General features: G+C 53.7%; 1 protein-coding gene across 6 annotated transcripts in view; it reads left to right on the forward strand.

The window, feature by feature from the left end:
- FGF1 (fibroblast growth factor 1) overlaps positions 1 to 10974 on the forward strand; it is a 21414-nt gene extending 10440 nt beyond the window's left edge. For 3 of the 6 annotated variants that reach the window (XM_015641718.3, XM_033517699.1, XM_015641719.2), the window contains exons 2-4: positions 5953 to 6129; positions 9224 to 9327; positions 10001 to 10974. In XM_015641718.3, the coding sequence (XP_015497204.1) occupies positions 5961 to 6129; positions 9224 to 9327; positions 10001 to 10195 (468 nt within the window). In that variant the 5' untranslated portion in view covers positions 5953 to 5960 and the 3' untranslated portion in view covers positions 10196 to 10974. The remainder of the gene's footprint in view (positions 1 to 5952; positions 6130 to 9223; positions 9328 to 10000) is intronic. The other 3 variants (XM_033517700.1, XM_015641721.2, XM_015641720.2) reach the window with 3 other exon arrangements.
- The last annotated feature ends 3632 nt before the right edge of the window (positions 10975 to 14606 follow it).

The following is a 14606-nucleotide window of genomic DNA, read 5'->3' on the forward strand; positions in this document are numbered from 1 at the left end:
TGTCACCAGCTGAGTCTCCTGCCCGCAGAAGTGTGTCCTGGGCAGGGAGGGGATGGGACCCACTGCAGGGTCCCCCAGTCTGGGGGTGTTGAGCAGGATCCCGGGGGCACATGGAGAGCCACCCACCCCCAGGGGTTTCCCACATCATCACCAACACTTCAGCCAACACTTTATCAGCTCATCTCCCATGGTCTCCACTCCCTCCAGATGCCTTTCCCTGGAAGCCAAGCACTGGCAGGTCCAGGGAGGAGAGCTGCCCACAGCCCTGCCCATAACCAAGGTGGCAAACCCAAAACAGGGCTCCTGTGCCCGGTGGGTGGCCCCTGAGTCCTCAGCAGCCTTGGCAGGACAGAGGCACCCTCCTGGGGTGCCAGGGACAGACTGGTGTCACTCGTGGCACCTGTCAGTGCTGCTCCTGGTGCTGGAACGAGGTGCTGGGAGGCAGCAAAGCACAGGAGCAGAGATGAAGCTTTGCTCTGCTCTCTGCACCAGGAGAGGGAAAGGGCAGCTGGAAAGGGCAGACAGGACCTGCTGTGTCCTGGAGGGAAGGGGGAGCCCGGGGCTCTCGCTTTGCCTCTGCTGGGAAGCCCAGAGGTCTCCCCTGGGAGCAGCACATCCTCCAGCCCATCCCTGGCTGGAGGGACTGAGCTTTGGTGATGCCCTGTCCAGGGTGTTCTTCCCACCCAGCAGGTCCCACACCTCCAGCTTGCTCTGGGGCACGGGGCTCAGATCTGTGGGATCTGTGTGTGCAGCCAGGGCCACTCGTGTTCGTGTCCCTGCTCCTGGTCCCAGCCCAGGCAGGACCTTCCTGGCAAAGCTCCTGCTCTGGGGCCGGGTTTGCTCCTGGAGCTGGAACTGCAATTAAGTTAATCACCGGGTGGCAAAGGGTGGGAGGGAGGTGGGAGAGGCGGGAAGGAAATTAGAAAGTGGAGATCTCTTGGTTTTCCTGTCTCCCCACGGACAGGGCCGGTTTGCTGGGATGTTGGAGGGCTGTCCCAGGGGGGAGCAGCAGCTCGGGTGAACCGGGCTCTGAAGCCCTGAAGAAGCCACAGTGGCTCCAGGACATGCCTTGGGCATCCCTGAGGGCTGGGATGGGTTAACCCTGTCCCTCCCGTGGTGCTGCTGTGTTGGCCACCAGCCATTAGTGACACCCCCTCAGGAAACTGCTAAAGTTTCAGCTTTACAGCCCCTGTGTTTTACCTGCCACAAATCCAGTGTGGCTGAGTGGAATGGCTCTTTTCTGCTGCAGAGCAGGCAATGATGACAGCAGGCATTAGTTAAATTGATTTTGATACTTTTGGTGGCACTTCACACAACATATTCCACTTGCAAAGGGTAAAACCCACCTGATAAATATTTCATTAAGCAGCTAATCACATCACTAGAGATAAAATCACCTGGCCATAAACAAGACTAGAAACGAGCCAATGCATTCCACTGGTACTCACAGAGTGATCTATTCCATATTTATGTATGCTTTGCCTAATCATTTATTAAATCCTTCTGAGAGGATGTACAGCCCAAGGGATTCCAGCTGTGCCTTGCACTGCCAGCCCTCGGGAGGGGAGCCAGCCCTTGCAGGCTGCCCATGCTGAGGATAACCCCAGCCCCACCGAGCTGCTCCTGCAGCACCCAGAGCATGAGGAAACCTCTGCCTGGTCTCTAATCCTTTCCTGCATGAGGAAATCCATCCCATGAAATGGTTCTCCAAAACTCATGATGAATAAAATCCCTGTTTATCTGAGATGTTTGTTCCACATGCCTGGGTAGATCTCAGATCATCCTAAAACCCACAGGAACCCCCAGGAAAGGCAATTCAGAGCCTGAATTCCTTAAAAATATTCTACCTGTTGAGTTTTCCATTCCCATGTGGAGTGTCTGAGCTGCCTGGGAAGTGGCTGCTCTGTTCAGGTGGCTGCAGTCAGCAGTGGGAATGGGAAGGGAGCCCATCAGGAGGTGATGCTGTCTGACCCCAGCTGAGTCACACGTCCTCAGGAAGAAACAGGATTTCTGCTTTAATGGAGAAAATAACACTTTCCAAAGTGAAAGCAAGCGGAGTGTTTCCACTGAACTCACCAGAGCCAGGTTCAGGAGACACTGATCTCATTAACCAGAGTTGGACAAAACCTCAGGAGACTCCTGGGTTTAGCGGCTTCTCATCTCTCTGGAGTTCTCTGTGTGATCTTTAGCTGATCATCTAAATGACAATTGTAATTAACTGCACTTTTCATCACCGTGGCCAGTCAGAGGCCATGCAGAACATTTCTTTCCAACCCTACATAAAAGATTGTGTCCAAAGCCAAGGACAATTTTGGTGTATTTGAATCAATCCAATCTGGTTTTAACCCAGTAGGTGAGATACTTCTGCTTTCCTCCATGTAGTACCCAGGTATTTCATCCCTAAAGGAAAAAAGCCCATCTCAGCCTGGCTACCCTGGGTTGAGCCCTTGCTGGCCACTAAATTTGTGCCACAGGACCCATAAAAAACATAAAAACCCACAAAAGTTCCTGGCAATTCCAACATGCAAATAACTTTTGGACCATTAGGAATCCCCCCCATTTCCATCAACACCACCTTTGTCATGCAAAGGAGAGCTGTGTAGTGCAGAGAGGGAGTAGAGCAGAGAGGAGAGGTCCCCGCTCCTTCCAGGGCTCCCAGCGGGTGCTGTTATTCCAGAGCTCACACTCTGCTATTGGCAGCACCACCAGCCCTCCATGCTCAGTCAGATGCTTGCAGAGTTTGGGATTTCACATCAAAGCCACTGGTTTGGCCAGTGATAAAGTTTGGAACCGACCCCAAACTTCTCAGAATTTCGCAGCTATTGCGGCCAGCGCCGGGCTCCTCTCCCTCCGAGCTGTGGGGAGCAGCTCAGCTCAGCCACCACGGCTCAGCAGGACCTGGATCAAATCAACATTCACATTTAGCTCACTCCTTAAGTCTTCTTTTTTACCTTCAGAAATGATTTCTGATCCTTTGGGCTGCTGCCATCTCCATCCAGGAGAAGGAGCCGGGTGCTCTCAGCTCCCCACGCTGCAGATGGAGCTGGGGCTATCCAGGTGCTGCTCCCAGGGGTTCATCCTCGCTGGGGTTTTCTCTCAGGCAGCACAGCAAGGCTGTTACACAGAGCTGGAGGAAAGAGGAGCCACAAACACAGCAGCCCCTGGGCAAAGAGACTCCAGCTCAGCTCCAAATCATCGTCCTGGTGTGACTGGCGGGGTCAGCAGCAGCCGTTCCCCTCTCACAGCAATCTCCCCTCAGAACATTTTCCTTTCTCCAGGGGACACCAAATAACCACTGGTGTGTGGTGTCTCTCAGCTTTGCATATTTGAGAGAGCTTTCTGTTCTGCTTTGAGCTATTTAATAGCATTGTTGGGCTTCTACCCAAAGAAATAAGGCCCTTTATGTTGTCTTTGGTTCAGGTTCTCTCTCTCACTCGTGTTTTAATTCCCCTAAAAACCTAACATGTTCCTGCCAAAAGTATAATGGTAGGGCCATGAGTGGTGGTGTTTGTAGAGGAACAACTCCATGGCCATAAAGTCTGAGAACAGCGATAGTATTTAGCACGGGGAGGCGAGAGGAGTGGAAAAGTGTTCAGTGAGCTTTGCTGGGGCAGTCAGGGCAGCTGGCAAGCACTGCAGTCTTCCTAAAAACAGCAAAAATAACCTAGAGGAAGTAAGTGATGATGAAGAAGCTGTTTCCAGTTGGGGTGCTCTGGTCAAGCTGCCTGGAGATGCCCTCAGACCTTGAGGTGTGGGTAGAATCCAGCCTGCTCCTCACCCCTGCTGCCTGCAGGGTTTGCTGAGATCCTGCTCAGAGCTCTTGGCTCTGGGGTGTTTGCTTCCCAGTACCATCCATCATCAACCCAGGACACTTCTGGGTGCCTTTACCCTCAGATAAAGGCTCAAGAAAAGCTTTGGTTCTAGGAAATTACCCAGTGCTTGGTTAAAGCTCAGAGGAGGGGCAGAGCCCTGTGTGCCACCCTGGGTGAGCTGGGGGCTTTCCTGAAAGCTGGCACTTGGCAAGGAAACTGAGCTGCATGGAAAGTGTGATGTCTTGAGAGAAAAAAAAATGTAGGGAGCAGACACTCCAAGAAATAATTTCACCTGACAGTGGTGTTTAAAAAAGATTTTGAGTCTGTATTTGGTATCACCTGGAGCTTCTGAGGCTGCATCTCCAACCTCATGGCAATAGATGGGGGCTAGCCTATGTTGTGACTCCAGAAAGCACTTCCCAAAATCCCAAAATCTGTGTCAGATGGGGTGTCTGAGAGCCTGGGCTGAAGTCTGTGTACAAAGCAGAGCTGGTGCAGTGCTGGGGCTGCTCCCTCCAACAGCCACAGCCTTTATCTCCAGGGGTTCTGCTTTTAGCAATCCAACTTCCAGAGGTTTTTACTCTCTGCAGGCATCTGGGATCCATTTCCAGGAGTAGCTCCCCTCTCTTGCAGCTGCTTTTGCATATTTTTTAAATGCTAAAGAGTTCAGAGCCAAATGTTTAGCGATTCTCTGTGTATGCACACGTGTGCTGCAGAGCTGCCACCCTCAGTATCTCCCAGGGCACTCCAAGCAGCACAGCAAACCCACACAGTCTGGTACTGGCTCCATCCCAATGTACCAGTAGCACCACTCAGTGCTAAAGAGACATTTTTACAATCTACAAACACATATAAACAGTGACTATAAAATATTTTCCATAATATAGCTGTGGGAATACATGACATTTAAAGCAATTTCCTGTATCTAGATTTATTCTGTGCCATGTCTTTTTCTGTTCATAAATCCACTTCTCTCCAAGCACAACAGAACTCTGTGTATGAAAGACAAAAGGAATTTGTGGGAGATTTTAAATGTAGTTTCTAGGCTAAAAACATGACTGCACCTGGAATATCCGTGGGACTCTGGCCCCCACCTGTGCCATCTCCTGATGCACTTCTGTGACAGCACTTCTCACTTCTCAGCCTCCAACATCCACTGCATTTTCTTTGATTGGTCTGGTGATGCCTTCAGGTTTTGGCACAGCATCTGCTTAAACATGGATTGTGACCACAGTCTCCAGCAAAATGAGACTTCAATATGATCTTTCATTAGACCAGCTTGCTCCCAGCCCCAGTGTCCAGCCTGGCCTTGGGCACTGCCAGGGATCCAGGGACAGCCCCAGCTGCTCTGGGCACCTGTGCCAGGGCCTGCCCACCCTGCCAGGAACAATTCCTGCCCAATATCCCATCCAGCCCTGCCCTCTGGCACTGGGAGCCATTCCCCTTGTCCTGTCACTCCAGATCCTTGACCAAAGCCCCTCTCCAGCTCTCCTGGGGCCCCTTTAAGCACTGAGATGCTGCTGTTTGATTCATGGCATCTTAGACTCAAAATTAACCCATTTCCCACATTGATCAGTGTCTGGGTAAATCTGCTCAGCCCAGGCAGTGAAAGCTCCTGCCCCTTGCTCATCTCCCAGCACATCTAACTTGTGTCCTGACCTTTTCCATGTGTGTTCCTGGGCCAGGTGAGCTGCAGAGTGCCAAGAGATGAGCAATATTTACTACCTGACACGCGGTGGGTGTTGCAATTCCTGGTCATAATTGTGTTTGAGAGTTATAATAGTGGAGAGAGAGTTTTACCTGGGCTCCCTTCCCGCCTCTTGTGGGTTCCAATCAGACACCGGGTGTTTTTCAAACCGGTTTTCTGAGTGTGTAATTTTAGCGCGTACGTCAATAGAAAGGAGAAGAAAAACAGAATTCACTGCGATAAAATTAAAAGGACGGAGTCCCTCCAGCCCAGCCCCAGGCGGAGAGGAGACAGCCCCCCGCAGCCTCCCACGCTGGGGGAGCATCACCTTGGGCAGTGTCAGCGCTGTGAATCACCTGCCCGGGACCCCGGGGATCCCTCCCTGCCTTTAAATCCCGCACAGCAGAGTGTGCCCAGCACTCGGTGCCAGCCCTGCCCTCACCTCTCTTGCAGCCTGCGGGATGGCCGAGGGGGAAATCTCCACCTTCAGCGCCCTGACGGAAAAATTCAACCTCCCCTCGGGCAACTACAAGAAACCCAAGCTGCTGTACTGCAGCAACGGGGGGCATTTCCTGCGCATCCTCCCGGACGGCACCGTGGATGGCACCAGGGACCGCAGCGACCAGCACAGTGAGCAAAACCCTTCTTCCCTTCTCGGGACCCTCCTTGTCCTGATCACAGCCGCTGGGGAGGGGGGAGCTGGGGAAACGCCATCCGGAGGAGCTCTGTGCCACAGCACAGCTCCCGGGGGCCGGGCACACCTGAGGAGCCGGGGAGGTGGGAGGTGTGGGCTGTGGAAGTGCAGAGGTTTATAAATAGATGTCTCCGGTGTTTATAAATAGATATCTCTGAGCCTGGCTTCACCCCGTGGCAGCAGAGGGGACCCGGCAGGGCTGGGTCACGCAGGGAGGGCTCGGGGCAGCCCCCACACTCACATGGAATTCTGTGCTCTCTTTGCTTTGCCATCCGTGCTCCACAGCCATTTCCCGGTCACCCTGGCCAGGTGTCCCCAGCTGTCCCATCCCGACCCTGCTGGCTCCGGGACACCGGGATCGCTGCCGGGGGCAGCTGCTCCTGCAGCCCCCGCCTTGTCCTTCCAAGGAACCATTGCGAACTTGTGGATTTTGTGTTACCAAAAACTCCCCCCAGGGTTTTTCTTCAGCCGCTGCCCAGGAGAGGTGGACAGGCCACAGAGCAGAGCTCCTGCAGCGGGGCTGGGCTCTTCTGATCCCGAACATTTACTGGAATGGGACCGGCACCTGCCGGGCTCCTGCCCCGCTGCAAGGAAGGGCTGGGAGGAGCCAAGGCAGCCTTACAAAGTGCTAAGAAAAGGACTTTTATTTTCTTTAAACCGCAAACACACATGTGGCTTCTCCCCCAAACTTAACCTTTCCTCTCGCTGTTGTTGCTTTAATGTCAGGCAGTTTAGAGCCGAGTTGTAGTTACAAACTCTGTCTCCCCGGCACCGGGCCGTGCTGGGGGATGGATGAAGATGAGCTCCCTGAGGCTGGATAAATGCAGCGTGCTGCTCCAGTCTCCAGCCAGGAATAAACCTGGCCCATAACCCTCAAACTCCTGGGAAAGGCTGGATGATGACCCAAAGGATCTGCAGGAGACAGAGCTGGGCTCACAAGCACACCAGGAGAGGTGGTCTGAGCTCAGGCAGGGTCCCTGCAGCATTTTCCAGAGGCTTTGCTGGAGTCAGAAGGGGAGGTCAGGATCAAGGAGGCACCTCCTGGGACATGGGGAGCTACCAAGGACATGAGCACCCACTCCTGTGGCAGGCTGTTATCTCACAGCATGGATGCTGTCACACAGCCCGGTCCTTTTCCCTCTGGAAAAGCGAATCCACCACCTTGGAGTGGTGCAGGCAGGTCCTGCACCCCGGCACGCTCACTCCTCCCTGGCTGCTGGCCACGTGTTTGCAAACCTCTGCCAGAACGGAACCTCCTGTAAATGCTCTGGTAAACTGGGCTATAGGAATACACTAATATTTACAGAGGAAACTCCTGAAGGGCTCTGTGCCAGCAGAGCAGCCCTGATGAGAGACACCCTGCTCTGAGCACCCATGGCTGTCCACGGTCCTGCCCTGCACCTGGAAAATGATGGAGCTGCTCAGAATCACTCCCTGGTGTGCCAGAGGAGCAGCTCAGCCCATGGCTGGCACTGTGGGATATTGTCACCCAGCTGGGACACACTCCTGCCAGCCCCAGGGAGGGACAAGACACAGAAACACCCACGGCTCATTGGGACACTGGGGACAGCAGTGTTCCAGCTGCACCACTGCTCTGCCAGCTGCCAGTGCCCATGTGCATTTTCTTCCAGATAAATATCAAGAATTCTTCTCTTAAATGGCCTCAGAATCAAGGATGATCTCTAAGAAGAGCAGAAGGAGTCACTCTCTCTAAGTCTTTGTTGTCCAGCCCCACGTCAGGATCCAGTTCCCACATCCTTTAGGTGGGCATTCCAAGCTCACACCAAGGAATGGAAAGAAAACTTACCTGGACACTGCAGGTTCTCATGCTCATCTCTACAAAAAGCCTCCTTTTCCCCTTTTCATCCCATTCCTTCATGGAAGGAAATCTGGGTACAGACCTGTAAGAGAACCTGTAAGAATTTAGAGCACAAGCTCCTTCCTCTGGACCCACTGTTCTCCCTCCCTCTGGGGCCAAAAATCTCAACATCCCCGCTGGCAGCAGGAGGGTCTCTCAGTCCCCTCTCTCAGGGACATTTTTGGCACAGTATCATCATTTCATCCCATTTCCCTTTTCTCCCTTTGCTCCTCAGCCAGGTCCCAGCTCTGCAGCACCTCAGGGAATGCAGGTGGGCTGTGGTTTTCCCAGTGCACATTCCCAGCCTAAAGCAGGCATGCACAGGGGCCAAGCATTCCTGCAAACCTGCACCCACACAATTTCCTAATTAGCTATCATTTACTGAGCAGGAAATGCCAAAAATGAAGAATGTGAACCATTACAGCAAAGATTTCACTAGAATGGGTGTTCCACCAGGCCAAGAGGTAACATTGCCTTTTACCTCATCTAAATAAGGATAAATAAATTAAGTATAAACAGGAAGGAAGGAGCTGGAGCAGAGACATCCGTTCATACTTCATTCCAACCAACCTAAATATTGCTGTTATAAATCTTAGGGAAAAAAGCTGCCTACGAGATGGGAATGAGATGGAAGAGCTGGAATTTGCAAGTCACTGTGACTGCAGGCAGTCACAGTTTTTTATTTCCCCACTGTCCACCTACAACACACCAGACCAAGGCAGCTGCAGCAGACAGCTGGAAGAGAGGCTTTGGATCAGGGGTTTGCAGTGCAGGCAGCTGCAGGCTGCCCATCCCTGGCTTAGCTCTCAAAATACCTCTTCATATGTCACTCCTTAAGTGTCTTGTCAAACCACATGAGAAATTTGTAAATTAGAGCCAGAATTAAAACCCCAATCTCCTGTGTCCCATTCCAGCATCGTAACCAAAAGGCTGCCCTTCCTTTGATGTAAAATAAGGGGAAAATTGGTTTTTGGTTCCTAAAGGACGGCTGTGGGATTTCTTTGAAGAAGAGGGTACAAGGAGACACTTTTATTACACACTGTACTGTTTCCTATAAACTCTTTATAAGCCAGACTTCAACCAAATACCCCAGTAACCTTCCTGACCGCTCTTTTTCCCCTCCTTTTCCTATTTTCCTTTCACTGTTGTTGTTGTTTTATTTTTCCTGCCAGTTCAGCTGCAGCTGAGCGCGGAGAGCGTGGGGGTGGTGCACATCAGGAGCACGCAGTCGGGGCAGTACCTGGCCATGGACACCAACGGGCTGCTCTACGGCTCGGTAAGCGCCAGGATCCCGTGGGATCGCCCATCAGAGGCTGCAGGGCTGCACAAACCTCACAGCTCGCTAATGCAAAGCACAGGCAATAATTAGGCTCTGTTTGTGATTCTGGCACAGCCACTCTGCATCTGGCTTTATTTGGGGGGGACATAAATAAATTACCAAATCATGCCGTTTACTGCCCTGCCTCTGACAAATATTGTATTTCCTACCTGACACTCGATAAATGTTGTGTTTTGTACCTGGAGCAGCAGCTGCTCTGCAGCCCCCTGGCAGCTGCCACCTGGTGTAGGTGTCCTTGCCCAAGCTGGAGCTCCTTAAGGTCCTTTCCAACCCAAACCATTCTGGTTCTGTGCTCTGAGCCTGCAGCTGCCACCACCCAGCTCAGGGCCAGAGCAGGAGCCAGGGCCAGGAGCAGCTCATGGAGCACGGGGCTGGTTTAAAATTAAAACCAATTAAAATTCCCAGGTCACAGATACCTTGCTACAGGAGTGGCCCAGGGGAGTAAATCAAGGCCAGCCACCCCACAGTTTAAATTAGAGCTTTACTGGGGTGTGGGAATCTCAGAGGCAGGTCTGGATGGCATCTTAGAGGGGAGAGCTGGGCTGGGATTGTCACGTCAGGAGCAGCCCCATGCCCACGGCTCACTGCCCTTCCCCGGGCTCTCTTCCAGCAGTTACTGGGTGAGGAGTGTCTGTTCCTGGAAAGGCTCGAAGAAAACCATTACAACACCTACGTCTCCAAACTGCACGCGGACAAGAACTGGTTTGTGGGGCTGAAGAAGAACGGGAACAGCAAGCTGGGCCCGCGGACTCACTACGGCCAGAAGGCGATCCTCTTCCTGCCACTGCCCGTCTCAGCCGACTGACACCCGGCCCTGAGCCTCAGAGATGGCCCCAAATCCCAAAACCCGACTGCTGCTGCCTCCTTAGAGCTCAGCAGAGCTCCGAGCTTTAGGTCAAGGCTTTGCCAATCTAGCCAAAGCCCCTTTGTTCTGCACGAAGCTTTGCAGAGATGAGGGGATGAGCCCTGCCATCCTCCCAAGGTCCAGGGGGCCCCATCTCCCCCTGCCCTCAGCCGTGTGCCCATGTGTGCCTTGACCCTCAGCTGTGTGCCCACGTGTGCCATGACCCTCAGCTGTGTGCCCCTCAGCTGTGCCCACATGTGCCATGACCCTCAGCTGTGTGCCCATGTGTGCCATGACCCTCAGCTGTGTGCCATGACCCTCAGCTGTGCCCACGTGTGCCATGACCCTCAGCTGTGCCCACGTGTGCCATCCCCACGCTGCAGCTCCCAGGACCTGCCCTGGGCAGGCACTCAGAAATGTGCCCAAGGATCACACCGGTTCCCATTTTGTGTCCCCAGGCATTCTAAGGCAAAACCTCTCCAGGTACTTACTGTGTGTTAATGTATTTATCCATCCAGGTGTGTGGCTTCTGACATGCCCTCGAGTAATTCCAGATTGCAGCACCAGTCCAGGGCCAGCCTGGTAAGTGCCAGCTGGGCATGTTAAGCTGAACCAGGCAAAGCTCCAGCCTCAGACCTTGGCCTCCCTCACGACATCAATAGTGTGTATTTCATGCTAATACCTGCCATATGTTATTTGTATTTATTTATTAAGTAAACATGTCTCTTCTACAAGCTGTTGACAAGTAATTCCAGGCACCGTGAGGCTGTCCCGGTGAGGATGGGGCAGTGATGGGTGTGAGGGTGCAATGTACAACAGCAAGGGGCTGCACAAGGGAGGCAGAGCATCACACCCATTCCCAGAGGGAATCCTCCCACTGCCTCATATCTGGTTAAATGGGGCTCTAAAAACACCACCGAGGCCCCTTTGTGGCTCCCAAACCCTGTGAAGCTGTTTCTCCACTGCTGGCACAATGCACATCTCCCAGGCAGCTCGAGGGCAGCTCAAGAGCAGCTGAGAGCATCACCTGAACTGCCATGCACCACTCAGAGCATCCACAGCTCCTCTGCAAAACCTGTGCCAGGGCCCCACCACCCCCATGGGGAGGAATTTATCTCTAATATCAAATTGAATCTACCATCCTTCATCTTAAAGCATTTCCCCCCTTGTCCTATCCTGCCATCAAGGACAGGGACAAGACACAAGTGCTCCCTGCTCCAGCAAACCCGGGATCAGCCATCCCACACGGAGGAAGGAATACAAGGCACTCTGCCTTGCATATTTCTGCTGCAGCAATTAGCCACTAATTACTGCACTCCCAAACTTCTGCACTTGCTGGCTCCCAAGCCTTGTCCCCAGCACTGGTAGCAGCTGTGTGATGCTGTGGTCCCAGGCACACAGGGAATGCTGCAGCCATAGCTGGGAAGGAGCGTGTGCCTGGCCCTTGCACCTTCCCCATGGCCCTTCAGAGCTGCTTCCCAAGGAAATAGAGGGGAAAGGTGGATTCTGCAAATCCTGCAGGTACCAGCTGCTCCTCATGGCCAAGAGAGGGACCCAACCACTGCCTGGCTCAGCTGCTCTGGTGGGCCCAGCACGATATTCCCATGGCAAACACAAAGCTGGGCAAGACAGGGGGATGTGGACAGCCAACACCACCCACACTCTTCTTTAACACAGTGCTCACCTTCCCTGTGAGAAGCTGGGCTGTCACTCAAGTCATAAAGTGAATTAATGCATGAGCAGGAGATGCAGGTTTCTAATTAAGCTGGGAAGTTGGACCGTGTAACGCTGGATTTAGCTGTGCTGTCTTGCAACACCTCATTAACCCAGGGCGCTCTCTCGTTAGGCTTCTGCTGCTCCCAAACCGCCCCCGCAGGTACGGCTTGACACCCAGCTGGGGAAAAATGTCAACACCTGGGCAGAAAAATAATCCCCGGGGAAGCTGCAGTAATTGCTTCAGACAGATGGACAAGCCAGCATTGCCCAGAGAAACCACGCTCACCTCAGGGCGTTTGTCCTTAGGGTGAGAGGCAAAAAAGGAGAATTATAAGATTTAATAAAATCATTACACGTGAATATCTTTCCCGGGGAGTGCTGGGAGCCCGAGCGTGCAGGGAATAAAGAGAATAAATGAAGTGAGCGCGGCAGCTGGCGGGGCCGGCACACGGAGCCCTCCGGGATGCCCGGGAGGTGGCGGTGCGGCCGCGCCGGAGCTCGGGCAGCGGGGGGAACCGGGCATCCCCCGGCACCGCCGCTGCCAGAGGCAGCGCCAACATCTGGCTCAACATCTGGAGCAGCTCCGGGAGCTGCGCCGGGCCGGGGCTGCGGGACCCCGGGGGGAGCAGGAGGGGTACAGCGGGGTCAGGCTCTCCGCAACACCGCCCATCCCGCAGCGTGGCTTCTCCTTCCTCCTCCTCTCACCCTCCTCAGCCATGAGACAGCAGCGCTCGGCCCCGGCCCCAGCAGCCAAAGCAGCGAGAGAACGGTCTGGTATTGAAGTCTGGGAGCTGATGGCAGTCCGAGCAAAAGGAGAGTTTGGGTTTCTGCTGTTTCCTGTGGTTGGCATTTTGGAAAGGCTGCCGGAGGACACACACGGCTCGGGACGGGGCTCCGGGACACAGCGCCGGCCACCCCGGGCTCCTGCGGCATCGTCCCCTCGGGGCTCCGGCTGGTCCCTGGCCATGCTCACCAGCCCTCCCTGGCACTGGGGTGTCCCCCCTTCCCCAGCACCCTTCCCTGCACCCCAGAGCTCCCTCCCCACCGGCCCGAGCTGATGCCGAACCGTTTCGGGATGTCCTGACCGAGAGAAGCTCTTGGGACAGCACATCAATTCCCCCTTGTGCCCTGACTCCGTCTCTAGAGCCAGGATCTGAAGAATTCCCGAGGTGAGGAGGGAGCTGGGGTCAACCCCTGTCGGGAGTAGCAGAACAGTGCAAATCTGCTGGTTAAAGAGCGATTTCCATGAGGAAGATGCGTTTGGGAGGAATGGAGGGATTTGCCGGAGCAAAGCCAGCCAAGCCTCTGCCTCGCTCGGTTCCTGCAGCTTGGGCTCTCTCTCAGCACGTGCAGAGATTTGTTCTGGCTAGCGAGGCCGGCTTGTGGCAAGTGCTAATCCCAGCCCCGGGGTCGAGCCCCTCAGGAGAGGGGAGAGGCACCCACTGGCAGCCCTGGCTCCTCCCGAGCCACCGAGCATCCAAGAGCAGCAGCTTTGTGTAATCCCCACACAAAGAGGTGGTCACTGCTAATGGGTTTACCTGCTTAATTCTCCCCGGCCCTTCCTGGCTCTCAGGGTTTTCCCTTCCCCACTGGCTCGGTGCTACAGGAAACTCTGCTTCCCACATTAAGCAGATTGTCTGCAGCAGGACAGGCAAACGCATTTATCCTGCTGAATTCCCGAGCCGTGACACGGCGGCATTTCCAGGATATGAATCCTCTGTCACTCACATCCTTCCCTGCCCTGTTTCCTGAGCCATGACACATCCATCAATTTATCACCCAAGGCACAGAGCATCTTCAACCCCCCTGGCTCCCAAAGCACTTCCCCTGGGACCATCTGCTGTCACCCCCAGCTGCCCAGAGGAGCCCTGATGCTCGTGGTGACCACCAAAACATCCCCCAGCCCACTGCCAGAGCTCATCCCTGCCCAGCACAGCCCCACATCAGAGGGTCCTGGTGGTGGGCACACTTGGGACAAGCTCAAACACCCCCCACTAGCCCAAATTCCCTGCTTTCTGCAGAAATTATCCCAATGTGGGTTTCCTCTTCTTGCAGGAGAGAAGGTGGGAAGGTCATTCACACCCACATGTGCCAAAAGAGCCAACCTCTGTAACCTGCCTCCATTGAAAATGGTTTCTAGGCTCAGACTAACAAATGTTGGCCTAATCTGAGGATGAAGGGCTCTACCACAGCCCTGCTGGGCAGGACACTGGGCAGGAAAATCATTTCCAGGCACAGCCATAGGAGTTCCAGGTTGATAACTCAGGCTGCAAGGTTTGTGATCCTTAGAGAACAGCTCAAGCTCAGGCCCAAGCCCTGCTCTCCAAGGACAGCCCCAGCTTTCCAGAGCAGATCCAAGCACAACTCAAAGCCATCAGAATCCAATCATTGCTCATTCAAGCAGATCCCCCTTGTCACTGAGCACGGAAATTCAATATATGGGAAGAATTTGAAACAAAAAATGAAATTCTGTTTATTTTCTTAGCAGGAGTTTGGCCTAAACCCTTCACTTTTGGAAAGACAAGTCAGTAACTCTGTCACTTCTTTTTTTAGCATCCTTTAATTACTTTTCTAACGTAAATGAGAACCAAAAGAAGGCTTGGGGCGCTATCACAGCATGGCTGGCCAGATGTACCCTGGCCAAAAACATGATTCC

Source organism: Parus major, chromosome 13 (genome assembly GCF_001522545.3).
Source record: "Parus major isolate Abel chromosome 13, Parus_major1.1, whole genome shotgun sequence".
In the NCBI taxonomy this organism is placed as follows: domain Eukaryota; kingdom Metazoa; phylum Chordata; class Aves; order Passeriformes; family Paridae; genus Parus; species Parus major.